The following is a 14,540-nucleotide window of genomic DNA, read 5'->3' on the forward strand; positions in this document are numbered from 1 at the left end:
CCAAATTATTCAATCGTTTCGCGTTGCAACGCTTTATAATTTTTAGGTTTTAAAATCGTCAAAAGATGAATATAATGGCTATATTAGACCATGGTAAATGTTCAGTATTACTGTTTCCTCACAAATATCATAACTAAAACGAAAATTTGTGAATCTGAAACAACTTTTTTCAAGTTTGTCAATTTACCAAAGCGTGAAAAGATCCCTTTAACATTTGAAACCAATGAGTACAAAAATTGCTTGGAACGTATTTCGACGAGGGGGAGATTCAAACTCACGCGGGTGGACCTCAATGGATTCGAAGTCCATCGCCTTAACGACTCGCCCAACTCATCTGTTTAGTCCAATTAGCTTCCAAGCATGAACATTAAAAAAAAGAATGTAGAAATAATGCTTAAAAAATATCACGACGAGGATGAGATTCGAACTCACGCGGGGAGACCCCAATGCATTAGCAGTGCATCGCCTTAACCACTCGGCCACCTCGTCTACTTGTAGTACAAAACATTGATAGTTTATCTTATTTTAATAAGATCATTTTGTCATTGCATTTCCCAAATTAAATCACAAGGTTACGTCTGTTTTAAAAGTCTCCAACGTATGCCTCTTACTTCTGCAAACAAGCGTTTCAAAGAATGTTGATTCAAAATGTTTAAAAGCTAAGCGCAGAGCATGAGATTCAAATTTACGCGATGATACGCCAATTGATAAGCAGTCTTAACCACTCTGACGCCTCCTTTACTATAGTTTTAAGGTATTGGCATTAGAAACAAATGTGTAGAAAAACTGTTGAAAGCGTTTTTCGACGCAGATGCGATTCAAATTCGCGCGCGGAAACCCTTATGGATTACCTCGTCTGTAATATTCCAATGAGATTTCCTGCACTAACATTACAAATAATATTTAGAAAAAAAATGCTTTAAAAATATCTCGACGAGGATGAGATTCGAACTCACGCGGGGAGACCCCAATGCATTAGCAGTGCATCGCCTTAACCACTCGGCCACCTCGTCGACCTGCTTTATCAGTCGATCGCTGAACTTATTTCAATAGTATCATTTGATCATTTTGTTTTTCAAGATGAATGACAAGATATATATTATTTGGATTCGAATTTACTTAATTCGTGACTCTTTCATTAAGTTAATGACGGTCTACTTCATGTTACTATGCTTTGGTCTATATTTACTCTTTCTTAAGTCTTGTTGAGAATTCTGTATTGTATACGTGCCATCTTTAAAAGCTACGTTAACACTCAAAATCAACGAATATTTATAAAAATATTTCGAAAAATAAATTCAATCCATTAAAAACCAGTATTCCTAATAGAAATAGCCAAAATGTCAACGCTAGATGTGGTTAGGTAACAAACATTTAACGAGATACAAAATGCTCGTTTTTATTTTTTGTATCACACAATACTCCATGTGAATTTCCCGCGACGATATCCGAACATTCACCAGCAGCGTCGGAAGCACAACGTAGCTCTCATGAGCTGCCCGGAACCAATCTCGCGTTCGCTCGTAAATGTTCGGATATCATCGCCGGAAGTTTACATGGAATAATATATTGTAACACACAAAATAAAAAGGAGCATTCTGAATATTGTTAAATCATAAGTTTCTAGACCACATTTAGCGTTGAAAATTTTGCTATTGCTATAAGGAACACTTATTTTATATTGGTTAACTTTATTTTACGATATATTTTACGAAATATTAGTTTATTTTGAGTATTTATTTGACTTTAACTGTGTAAATCATGCAAACATGCTTAATTTCATGACTGTTGATGAAATACGGTTTTAATGTAAACATAAAGGGAGACAAGCAAACACATTGAGTAGACGAGTGCTACTAAGCGGTGTTTTCCCTTCAAAACATTCTCAAGGAGCGTAACAAGAAGCACAAAACGTATAATTTAAATTAGGATCGTATTATTCCTAAAATGAAGTATTCAATCGATATAATTTCTTTATAACTATCATGGCGTTTTGAAATTCTACCGTAAATACGTGCTGGTATTTGAATGCAGAATGTGTTTATATCAATGTACATTCGTAATGTATTCTTCATATGTTCGCATTAAAATAAGTAATGCATACCATGTTTGAACATAAAAATCGACATTAATGAAATTCAAAATCGCGAGGGGACCCCCTTGTGAATTCGAATTATATCGCCTAAACCACCCAGCCACCTTTTTTGTTATATCGCTTGAATTTAGACGAGGATGAGATTCAAACCCAAGCGGAGAAACCTTATGAATTAGCAGTGCATCGCCTAAACTACTCAGCCACCTCGCTGTGATGTGTCATTACATATAAATCCATTACATACATAACAATTTTGTAAAATTCATAGTTTTAGAAATGAATCGCCGAGGATTCAAACTAACACGTAGTGCTCTATATCGACCAGTCTTCCGTTCCCTTAAAGAGGCATTTTAACAGATTTTCGCAGATATTGAAGTTTGTCATTCAATGATTTAAATTGATAAATGTAAACATTGGATCTAAAAGCTACAATACAAAAAAAAAACAAGAATAAAATTAAAGAAATAAAAAAGTAACCCTCAACTGGGTTCGAAGCATTAACCCTCGGAGTAAATGTATATCGCTTAGACCACTCGGCCACCTGTCCTCTAACAAATATTGGTGAATTTTGTACTGTATATAAGCAATCTTCGTAGTATCACAAAATAAAATACAACAATAACAACAGAACTCTCCAAATTGTCCCATCGTTTTGCGCCGCAACGCTTTATAATTTTCAGGTTTTTAAATCGTCAAAAGATGCATATAATTGATATTTTTAGCAGGGTTAATGTTCAGTATTACTGTTTCCTCACAAATATCATAACTGGAACGAAAATTGCGAATCTGAAGCAACTTTGTTTTAATTTTGTCAATGTACCACTCGGCAACCTCTTTTTCTTACCATTAAGAATGTTTATGCATTAACATATAAAACAAATGTTATAAATGTTTCATATATAAATGGACGAGGAGGAAATACAAATCAAGCAGGGAGACCCTAATTGATAAGCAGTTAAAAGTCTTGACAACTCGGCCACCTCGACCGGCATATCTTGTAAAAGGAATGTGTAATAAAATGTAGACCAAATAAAACTGCGAAGATGACATTCGGACTCACACGGGGCACCGATGAATTATCCGTGCATCCCCTAAACCACTCGGCCACGTCGATATTTCATATTAAAAGATATTTCAGGCATTTACAATTAACCCAAATGTTATCATAAAATGTTTCAAAAATAAATCGACGAGGATGTGATCCGAATTCATGCGGGGATACAAAACTGGATAAGCAATCAATCGCTTTAAGCACTCGGCCACTAAGCACTCGGCCACCGCGTCTATATGACTGCATCTAACGTTTAAAGTCACATAAGTACTAAAAAACACGAATATTTCCAAAAATATTTCGTAAAATAAAGTTAACACATCCATAATCATTGTTCCTTATAGCAATAGACAACATTTCACACACTCAAATAAAAACGAGCATTTTGTATCACGTTAAATCTATGTTACCAGATCACATCTAGCGTTGAAATGTTGTCTATTGCTATAAGGAACACTGATTTTTTATGTGTTTACTTTTTTAATAGTGTACAAAATGTTCGTTGATTTCGAGTCTTAATCGGCTTTTCAGATTAAACATCTACAACAAATCAGTCGAATAAACTGTTTAAAACAGAGTGTCAGATTTAAACTAACGAGGCTAGACTACAATAAAGTCAGCCCATCGCCTTAACCGCTCGGCCATCTCAAATTCTATTTTTCGTTAAACTTTTAGGTATTTCATTTGCAACAAATGTGTAGATACAAAGTTTCACACGTTTTCCGACGAGGATGAGATCTATCTCAACGCGGGGAGACCCCGATGAAATAGTAGTCCATCGCCTTAAACACTTGGCCACGTCGTCTGTATTAGTCCAATTAGCGTATACGCATTGACATTTAAAATAATATGATGAAATAATGCTTTATAATAACTCGACGAGGATGAGATTCGAACTCACGCGGGGAGACCCCAATGCATTAGCAGTGCATCGCCTTAACCACTCGGCCACCTCGTCTACTTGTAGTACAAAACATTGATAGTTTATCTTATGTTAAAAATATCATTTTGTCATTGCGTTTCCCAAATTGAATTACAAGGTTATAATCTGTTTTAAAAGTCTCCAACGTCTGCATCTAACTTCTACAAACAAGCGTTTCAAGCAAATGTTGATTTCAAATGTTTAAAAGCTAAACGAAGAGGATGAGATTGAAATTTACGCAGCGGATCTCCAATCGATAATCAGCCTTAAGGGGGCCTTTTCACAGAATTTAGCATTTATTGAAGTTTGTCATTAACTGCTTTATATTGATAAATGTAAACATTGGATCTAAAAAGCTCCAGTACAAAACCAAAAATATTTTTTGTAAGAAAAAAAGTAACCCTCAGCAGGGCTCGAACCACTGACCCTCGAGTCCTGGAGTAAAAAGTCTACCACTTAGACCACTCGGCCATTCTTCCGAATACAGTGTCCGATGTATTTTATTCTTTTTATAAGCAATCTTCGTAGTTTCACAAAATATAACGATAACAACAGAACTCTCCAAATTATCCATTCGTTTCGCATTGCAACGCTTTATAATTTTCGGGTTTTTAAATCGTCAAAAGATGCATATAATGGCTATTTTAGAGCATGGTAAATATTCAGTAATACTGTTTCCTCACAAATATCATAACTAAAACGAAAATTTGCCAATCTGAAACAACTTTTTCAATTTTGTTAATTTACCCAAACGTGAAAAGGCCCCTTTAACCACTCTGCCGCCTCCTTTACTTTACTTTGTTAAATTTTAAGGTATTGACATCAATTAAATTTAAGGTATTGGCATCAGTTAAATTTTAAGGTATTGACATCAGTTAAATTTTAAGGTATTGACATCAGTTAAATTTTAAGGTATTGACATCAGTTAAATTTTAATGTATTGACATCAGTTAAATTTTAAGGTATTGATATCAGTTAAATTTTAAGGTATTGACATCAGAAACAATTGTGTAGAAAAAAACTGTTAAATGCGCTTTTCGACGACGATGAGATTCAAATTCACGCGTTGAGACCCTAATGAAGTATCGGTCCATCGCCCTAATCACCTCGTCTGTAATATTCCAATGAGATTCACTGCACTAACATTTAAAATAATTTTAAAAATAATACTTTAAAAGTAACTCGACGAGGATGAGATTCGAACTCACGCGGGGAGACCCCAATGCATTAGCAGTGCATCGCCTTAACCACTCGGCCACCTCGTCTACTTGTAGTACAAAACATTGATAGTTTATCTTATTTTAATAAGATCATTTTGTCATTGCATTTCCCAAATTAAATCACAAGGTTACGTCTGTTTTAAAAGTCTCCAACGTATGCCTCTTACTTCTACAAACAAGCGTTTCAAAGAATGTTGATTCAAAATGTTTAAAAGCTAAGCGCAGAGCATGAGATTCAAATTTACGCGATGATACGCCAATTGATAAGCAGTCTTAACCACTCTGACGCCTCCTTTACTATAGTTTTAAGGTATTGGCATTAGAAACAAATGTGTAGAAAAACTGTTGAAAGCGTTTTTCGACGCAGATGCGATTCAAATTCGCGCGCGGAAACCCTTATGGATTACCTCGTCTGTAATATTCCAATGAGATTTCCTGCACAAACATTACAAATAATATTTAGAAAAAAAAATGCTTTAAAACTGACTCGACGAGGATGAGATTCGAACTCACGCGGGGAGACCCCAATGCATTAGCAGTGCATCGCCTTAACCACTCGGCCACCTCGTCGACCTGCTTTATCAGTCGATCGCTGAACTTATTTCAATAGTATCATTTGATCATTTTGTTTTTCAAGATGAATGACAAGATATATATTATTTGGATTCGAATTTACTTAATTCGTGACTCTTTCATTAAGTTAATGACGGTCTACTTCATGTTACTATGCTTTGGTCTATATTTACTCTTTCTTAAGTCTTGTTGAGAATTCTGTATTGTATACGTGCCATCTTTAAAAGCTACGTTAACACTCAAAATCAACGAATATTTATAAAAATATTTCGAAAAATAAATTCAATCCATTAAAAACCAGTATTCCTAATAGAAATAGCCAAAATGTCAACGCTAGATGTGGTTAGGTAACAAACATTTAACGAGATACAAAATGCTCGTTTTTATTTTTTGTATCACACTATACTCCATGTGAATTTCCCGCGACGATATCCGAACATTCACCAGCAGCGTCGGAAGCACAACGTAGCTCTCATGAGCTGCCCGGAACCAATCTCGCGTTCGCTCGTAAATGTTCGGATATCATCGCCGGAAGTTTACATGGAATAATATATTGTAACACACAAAATAAAAAGGAGCATTCTGAATATTGTTAAATCATAAGTTTCTAGACCACATTTAGCGTTGAAAATTTTGCTATTGCTATAAGGAACACTTATTTTATATTGGTTAACTTTATTTTACGATATATTTTACGAAATATTAGTTTATTTTGAGTATTTATTTGACTTTAACTGTGTAAATCATGCAAACATGCTTAATTTCATGACTGTTGATGAAATACGGTTTTAATGTAAACATAAAGGGAGACAAGCAAACACATTGAGTAGACGAGTGCTACTAAGCGGTGTTTTCCCTTCAAAACATTCTCAAGGAGCGTAACAAGAAGCACAAAACGTATAATTTAAATTAGGATCGTATTATTCCTAAAATGAAGTATTCAATCGATATAATTTCTTTATAACTATCATGGCGTTTTGAAATTCTACCGTAAATACGTGCTGGTATTTGAATGCAGAATGTGTTTATATCAATATACATTCGTAATGTATTCTTCATATGTTCGCATTAAAATAAGTAATGCATACCATGTTTGAACATAAAAATCGACATTAATGAAATTCAAAATCGCGAGGGGACCCCCTTGTGAATTCGAATTATATCGCCTAAACCACCCAGCCACCTTTTTTGTTATATCGCTTGAATTTAGACGAGGATGAGATTCAAACCCAAGCGGAGAAACCTTATGAATTAGCAGTGCATCGCCTAAACTACTCAGCCACCTCGCTGTGATGTGTCATTACATATAAATCCATTACATACATAACAAATTTGTAAAATTCATAGTTTTAGAAATGAATCGCCGAGGATTCAAACTAACACGTAGTGCTCTATATCGACCAGTCTTCCGTTCCCTTAAAGAGGCATTTTAACAGATTTTCGCAGATATTGAAGTTTGTCATTCAATGATTTAAATTGATAAATGTAAACATTGGATCTAAAAGCTACAATACAAAAAAAAACAAGAATAAAATTAAAGAAATAAAAAAGTAACCCTCAACTGGGTTCGAAGCATTAACCCTCGGAGTAAATGTATATCGCTTAGACCACTCGGCCACCTGTCCTCTAACAAATATTGGTGAATTTTGTACTGTATATAAGCAATCTTCGTAGTATCACAAAATAAAATACAACAATAACAACAGAACTCTCCAAATTGTCCCATCGTTTTGCGCCGCAACGCTTTATAATTTTCAGGTTTTTAAATCGTCAAAAGATGCATATAATTGATATTTTTAGCAGGGTTAATGTTCAGTATTACTGTTTCCTCACAAATATCATAACTGGAACGAAAATTGCGAATCTGAAGCAACTTTGTTTTAATTTTGTCAATGTACCACTCGGCAACCTCTTTTTCTTACCATTAAGAATGTTTATGCATTAACATATAAAACAAATGTTATAAATGTTTCATATATAAATGGACGAGGAGGAAATACAAATCAAGCAGGGAGACCCTAATTGATAAGCAGTTAAAAGTCTTGACAACTCGGCCACCTCGACCGGCATATCTTGTAAAAGGAATGTGTAATAAAATGTAGACCAAATAAAACTGCGAAGATGACATTCGGACTCACACGGGGCACCGATGAATTATCCGTGCATCCCCTAAACCACTCGGCCACGTCGATATTTCATATTAAAAGATATTTCAGGCATTTACAATTAACCCAAATGTTATCATAAAATGTTTCAAAAATAAATCGACGAGGATGTGATCCGAATTCATGCGGGGATACAAAACTGGATAAGCAATCAATCGCTTTAAGCACTCGGCCACTAAGCACTCGGCCACCGCGTCTATATGACTGCATCTAACGTTTAAAGTCACATAAGTACTAAAAAACACGAATATTTCCAAAAATATTTCGTAAAATAAAGTTAACACATCCATAATCATTGTTCCTTATAGCAATAGACAACATTTCACACACTCAAATAAAAACGAGCATTTTGTATCACGTTAAATCTATGTTACCAGATCACATCTAGCGTTGAAATGTTGTCTATTGCTATAAGGAACACTGATTTTTTATGTGTTTACTTTTTTAATAGTGTACGAAATGTTCGTTGATTTCGAGTCTTAATCGGCTTTTCAGATTAAACATCTACAACAAATCAGTCGAATAAACTGTTTAAAACAGAGTGTCAGATTTAAACTAACGAGGCTAGACTACAATAAAGTCAGCCCATCGCCTTAACCGCTCGGCCATCTCAAATTCTATTTTTCGTTAAACTTTTAGGTATTTCATTTGCAACAAATGTGTAGATACAAAGTTTCACACGTTTTCCGACGAGGATGAGAATCAGTCTCAACGCGGGGAGACCCCGATGAAATAGTAATCCATCGCCTTAACCACTTGGCCACTTCGTCTGTATTAGTCCAACTAGCGTATACGCATTGACATTTAAAATAATATGTTGAAATAATGCTTTAAGATAACTCGACGAGGATGAGATTCGAACTCACGCGGGGAGACCCCAATGCATTAGCAGTGCATCGCCTTAACCACTCGGCCACCTCGTCTACTTGTAGTACAAAACATTGATAGTTTATCTTATGTTAAAAATATCATTTTGTCATTGCGTTTCCCAAATTGAATTACAAGGTTATAATCTGTTTTAAAAGTCTCCAACGTCTGCATCTAACTTCTACAAACAAGCGTTTCAAGCAAATGTTGATTTCAAATGTTTAAAAGCTAAACGAAGAGGATGAGATTGAAATTTACGCAGCGGATCTCCAATCGATAATCAGCCTTAAGGGGGCCTTTTCACAGAATTTAGCATTTATTGAAGTTTGTCATTAACTGCTTTATATTGATAAATGTAAACATTGGATCTAAAAAGCTCCAGTACAAAACCAAAAATATTTTTTAAAGAAAAAAAGTAACACTCAGCAGGGCTCGAACCACTGACCCTCGAGTCCTGGAGTAAAAAGTCTACCACTTAGACCACTCGGCCATTCTTCCGAATACAGTGTCCGATGTATTTTATTCTTTTTATAAGCAATCTTCGTAGTTTCACAAAATATAACGATAACAACAGAACTCTCCAAATTATCAATTCGTTTCGCATTGAAACGCTTTATAATTTTCGGGTTTTTAAATCGTCAAAAGATGCATATAATGGCTATTTTAGAGCATGGTAAATATTCAGTAATACTGTTTCCTCACAAATATCATAACTAAAACGAAAATTTGCCAATCTGAAACAACTTTTTCAATTTTGTTAATTTACCGAAACGTGAAAAGGCCCCTTTAACCACTCTGCCGCCTCCTTTACTTTACTTTGTTAAATTTTAAGGTATTGACATCAGTTAAATTTAAGGTATTGACATCAGTTAAATTTTAAGGTATTGACATCAGTTAAATTTTAAGGTATTGACATCAGTTAAATTTTAATGTATTGACATCAGTTAAATTTTAAGGTATTGACATCAGTTAAATTTTAAGGTATTGACATCAGAAACAATTGTGTAGAAAATAACTGTTAAATGCGCTTTTCGACGACGATGAGATTCAAATTCACGCGTTGAGACCCTAATGAAGTATCGGTCCATCGGCCTTATCACCTCGTCTGTAATATTCCAATGAGATTCACTGCACTAACATTTAAAATAATTTTAAAAATAATACTTTAAAAGTAACTCGACGAGGATGAGATTCGAACTCACGCGGGGAGACCCCAATGCATTAGCAGTGCATCGCCTTAACCACTCGGCCACCTCGTCTACTTGTAGTACAAAACATTGATAGTTTATCTTATTTTAATAAGATCATTTTGTCATTGCATTTCCCAAATTAAATCACAAGGTTACGTCTGTTTTAAAATTCTCCAACGTATGCCTCTTACTTCTGCAAACAAGCGTTTCAAAGAATGTTGATTCAAAATGTTTAAAAGCTAAGCGCAGAGCATGAGATTCAAATTTACGCGATGATACGCCAATTGATAAGCAGTCTTAACCACTCTGACGCCTCCTTTACTATAGTTTTAAGGTATTGGCATTAGAAACAAATGTGTAGAAAAACTGTTGAAAGCGTTTTTCGACGCAGATGCGATTCGAATTCGCGCGCGGAAACCCTTATGGATTACCTCGTCTGTAATATTCCAATGAGATTTCCTGCACTAACATTACAAATAATATTTAGAAAAAAAAATGCTTTAAAACTGACTCGACGAGGATGAGATTCGAACTCACGCGGGGAGACCCCAATGCATTAGCAGTTCATCGCCTTAACCACTCGGCCACCTCGTCTGAGTGCATCCAATTAATTTAAGTCATTTACATTCATATGTACAAATATGTAAATGTAGCATTAATTAAAAAATATCTCGACGAGGATGAGATTCGAACTCACGCGGGGAGACCCCAATGCATTAGCAGTGCATCGCCTTAACCACTCGGCCACCTCGTCTACCTGAAATGTACAGCGATGATTATTGAACTTATTTTTAGCGTATCATTTTGTCATTGTGTGTCAAATTTAATGACAAGTAATATTCCATTTGGTTTCGAATTCACTTCATTTGATACTTTTATTTAAGTTTTTATTGAGTTTATGACGTACTTCATGTTACTGTGATTCTGACTATATTTACTATTTCTTCAGACTTTTTATAAACGTGTCATCTGTGTACTACATACGGCTTGCATACTAACAGATTATGATAGGTAATGATAAAATATGATGTCAAGGGAGACAAGCAAGCACATTACTTAGACGAGTTCCGATACGCGATCATTTCCCTTCAAAACATTATCAATGAACCAAACAAGAAGCACACAACGTATCATTATGATTACGATCGTTTTGTCTCTTAAATAAAGATTAATATAGATAAAGTTTATTTATTACTTCAATTAAGATTTAAAACTCAACCGTAAATGACTGCTGGTACTTGACGGCATGGTGTGCCCATATCAATTTATATACGTGTGAATTCTTCACATGTTCGCAATTTATGTAAAACAAAAGTAATGCATACCATGTTTTGAAAAGAACAATCAACGATAATGAATATCAAAATCGAAACGGGAGACCCCAATTAACTCGCATTGCATCGCCTTAAACACATAGCCACCTGTTCTGTTATATCGATTGAATTTTAACGAGGATGAAATTCGAACTCAAACGGGGAACCGAATTGATAAGCAGTCCATCGCCTACACCACTATGTCGCATCGATTGTTATTTGTCATGGAATTCTTAACATTAAAATACAAAGCAAATTTTGAGATTTTTTTTTAAAAGTAATCCGACGAGGACGAGTTTTGAACTCATTTGATTGTAGTTCGCTAGAACTGACCACTGTAAAATAGACTCATTGTAACGAGCAGCCATATGCTACATATGCTAATACGGACCATTGAAATATAGTCCCCCTGCATCGTGCAGCCATGCTATAGTACTGACAATTAAAAAACAGATCCATAACTGGTCAACTCTCCTTTAGTTTATAAATATATGTACGGGTAAAATAGGAATAAGGCACTTATTCCTATTGCGACAAACAATGTGTTCTATTTGATATGAAATGAAATAAATTCATAAACATATCACTAACTACATGTGTATGTACCAATTGTCTTACATATTATGCACTTTAAAACTATAACAAAATAATGATTTTGTGTATAAAGCTTGATCAATGTGTCTGTTTGTCTGTCTGTTTGTCTGTCTGTCGGTCTGTCCGCCCGTTTGAATCATAGTTCTAACTTTGTACATCACTCTTCATTACGTCTCCAGGTACGCAGACACGGCCGTGGAGTTCATCGAGGTATGGAACATACGTAGGGACGTCCTCATGTCGAAAAACACCATTAACATCGGCCTCCCCGGGATCACTTCCGGTCTGGATGGTACTGTGACGTCACAGCCCGTAATAGGCACGTTGGCTCCACCATTCAGTTCCGACGACTCTCGCTCAGGTTAGTCTCGATTCCGATATTGCTATTCATTTACCTCTGCATTATCGTATTTTTCACAAATCATACTTTTCTCATATTTACGATAATTGGAGTCCCCTGTCGTCCTTTAAGGCCGACGATTTCGATTGGTCTATAACAGGTTAGTATGAGAATTAAACTTTTTTGAAAGTATTATGATCTACTTGCATTTTAATACCTTTTTGCCTTTGCATTCAATAAAATTGTATTATTACTTTTAATGTCTCTTGTTTCCATCTAAATAAAACAGTGTGACGCATTATTCACATCAGAAATTAATTTAACAGAGAACGTGTCAATTTCGGGTATTACCGTCTTTAATTACATGTTTACAATTAAATATTCGTTTACCTGCAGTGCTTTTTTAGGAAATTTTCTTCAAAATGAATTTCCACAAAAATAACATTTTTTTTTAATTTTCATTAAGTTTTTAACTTAAAAATATAATTGATATGTTACATAGTCTTTCATACTTATCAATTACAGGACAATAACGCCGGCCCTGGGATTTGAATTCGATATCTCCATAGACAAATTCTAACACATTAACTCTTAATATTTAAAGCGGGACTGCACGATTTTTATATGTGTTAAATTGTAATTTATTGATAAAAATATGATACAATAACACAAAAATGGCGAGAAAAAAATATGCATTGAAGACGAATTTCATAAAATGCAGAAAAGACATATAAGCGCCGCGAGCCGATTGTGACGAAGAGATTTCGTACATATTTTCCTACAATTACCAAAGCATTCGTCTTTTTATTAGGATCGGAGTGAGTGTTCGTGTGTCGTATGAATAAATGTCGTTGCAGGAAATTAAAATGATCCGTAAAACTAAAATTCGATTTCAGAATTAAATACCTGGCTTATTTCGCATTTTTAGACACATGTTCTTCTAAACTTTTATTTTAATTTATATTGAAATATATGTATAATAAGTTTTTTTTACACATTTTATATAAATTCATAAATATTTGACAAAATCGTGCAATCCCGCTGTATACGCTATATCAGTAAAAACGAATTTTCCAATCCACCGGATTGGAAGTAGTGGCAACCTTGACGTCACACCGACATAAAAAAAAACAAGTGAAGATCGAGCTTTACAAACGCCTTTTTAAACTGATTTCGAATAAAATAGAAAACGATATTGTTAAAATCTGTCTTAACTAGGAGTGCGAATTCGCTTATTTTTATATAGTGAATACATTCTTTGTCAATATACGACAATCAGAAAGGGATGAAGTTCTATTAACCCATTTATGCCTAGCGTCCTGAAAAAAGGACATTGCAAACAGCGTAGACCCAGATGACACGCCGCATAATGCGGCGTCTCATCTGGGTCTGCGCTGTTTGCTTAGTAAATTTCTGTAAAAAAATATTCTAAATATAGAAATACGTATACCAGACACCCCTAATTTTGGAAATAAATTGATCCAATTTAGAAAGATGGGAGAGTCCACTGGGCATAAATGGGTTAAATATATAAGTGAAGGTAACAGTGGTGTAGTGGATATGGTGTCCGCATAACGATCGGGAGGTCATGCGTTCGACCCCCACTGTGTGAGCGTTTTTTAGTTTTCCCCCATAGACACAAAGTCCCAGGAGAGCGTTTCAAATAAGCCTTAGGCTTTCTATGTAATCGAGCTAAAATAAATAGGATTACAGATATGAAACTAATTTTATACAGAGATTGAGTAATTATACAGAGTAATGTACATCCTGTTATAGTTCTCTTTAAAAAAAGATATAGATAAAGGTTCATTTTCCACTATGTTTCTACAAACTTCACGTACAGTCGTTGTTGTCATCTTAAGTCCTTTTAACACCACAGTGTTACATAGGTTGTTCGCAAGGTTTCAGTTAATGACCGCACGGTGCCCTGTGGTGATGTTAGCAGCGTCTACGCTAATTAACGCTCCACTTTGACATAACTTCGCTACGCCTTTAAGGCGTAATGCGCCTTAATGTATTCTGTTTTGGGCGGCACTTTGATTTATAAGTCACATTTGTAAAGACACCAATTACGTACGCATTCAACTGTTTGTACGTTGTTGAATGCTAATGATTGACCCATTTTTATAGCATCGCTGTATTACTTTTTATAACATTTCATGAATTTCCTTATAGGACAATTCATGGCTTTGTGACCATTAGGTACCCTA

At 35.0% G+C, this 14,540-nt stretch overlaps 1 protein-coding gene and 9 non-coding genes across 10 annotated transcripts in view; 1 reads left to right on the forward strand and 9 right to left on the reverse strand.

Moving 5' to 3' along the window:
• The window catches only part of LOC127847658 (uncharacterized), a 138,960-nt gene that overhangs the window by 74,558 nt on the left and 49,862 nt on the right, over positions 1-14,540 (forward strand). Inside the window, 1 exon segment of the mRNA XM_052379713.1 lies at positions 12,170-12,351. Within this exon segment, the coding sequence (XP_052235673.1) occupies positions 12,170-12,351 (182 nt within the window).
• On the reverse strand, positions 408-489 carry Trnas-gcu (transfer RNA serine (anticodon GCU)). Its single transcript has one exon. It is a non-coding gene; the product is annotated as a tRNA-Ser (tRNA).
• Positions 932-1,013, reverse strand: Trnas-gcu (transfer RNA serine (anticodon GCU)). Its single transcript has one exon. It is a non-coding gene; the product is annotated as a tRNA-Ser (tRNA).
• Positions 4,023-4,104, reverse strand: Trnas-gcu (transfer RNA serine (anticodon GCU)). Its single transcript has one exon. It is a non-coding gene; the product is annotated as a tRNA-Ser (tRNA).
• On the reverse strand, positions 5,252-5,333 carry Trnas-gcu (transfer RNA serine (anticodon GCU)). The gene has a single exon. It is a non-coding gene; the product is annotated as a tRNA-Ser (tRNA).
• On the reverse strand, positions 5,777-5,858 carry Trnas-gcu (transfer RNA serine (anticodon GCU)). Its single transcript has one exon. It is a non-coding gene; the product is annotated as a tRNA-Ser (tRNA).
• On the reverse strand, positions 8,868-8,949 carry Trnas-gcu (transfer RNA serine (anticodon GCU)). Its single transcript has one exon. It is a non-coding gene; the product is annotated as a tRNA-Ser (tRNA).
• Trnas-gcu (transfer RNA serine (anticodon GCU)) lies at positions 10,071-10,152 on the reverse strand. The gene has a single exon. It is a non-coding gene; the product is annotated as a tRNA-Ser (tRNA).
• Positions 10,596-10,677, reverse strand: Trnas-gcu (transfer RNA serine (anticodon GCU)). Its single transcript has one exon. It is a non-coding gene; the product is annotated as a tRNA-Ser (tRNA).
• On the reverse strand, positions 10,756-10,837 carry Trnas-gcu (transfer RNA serine (anticodon GCU)). The gene has a single exon. It is a non-coding gene; the product is annotated as a tRNA-Ser (tRNA).

The sequence above is a fragment of the Dreissena polymorpha genome, chromosome 10, assembly GCF_020536995.1.
Source record: "Dreissena polymorpha isolate Duluth1 chromosome 10, UMN_Dpol_1.0, whole genome shotgun sequence".
Taxonomy (NCBI): domain Eukaryota; kingdom Metazoa; phylum Mollusca; class Bivalvia; order Myida; family Dreissenidae; genus Dreissena; species Dreissena polymorpha.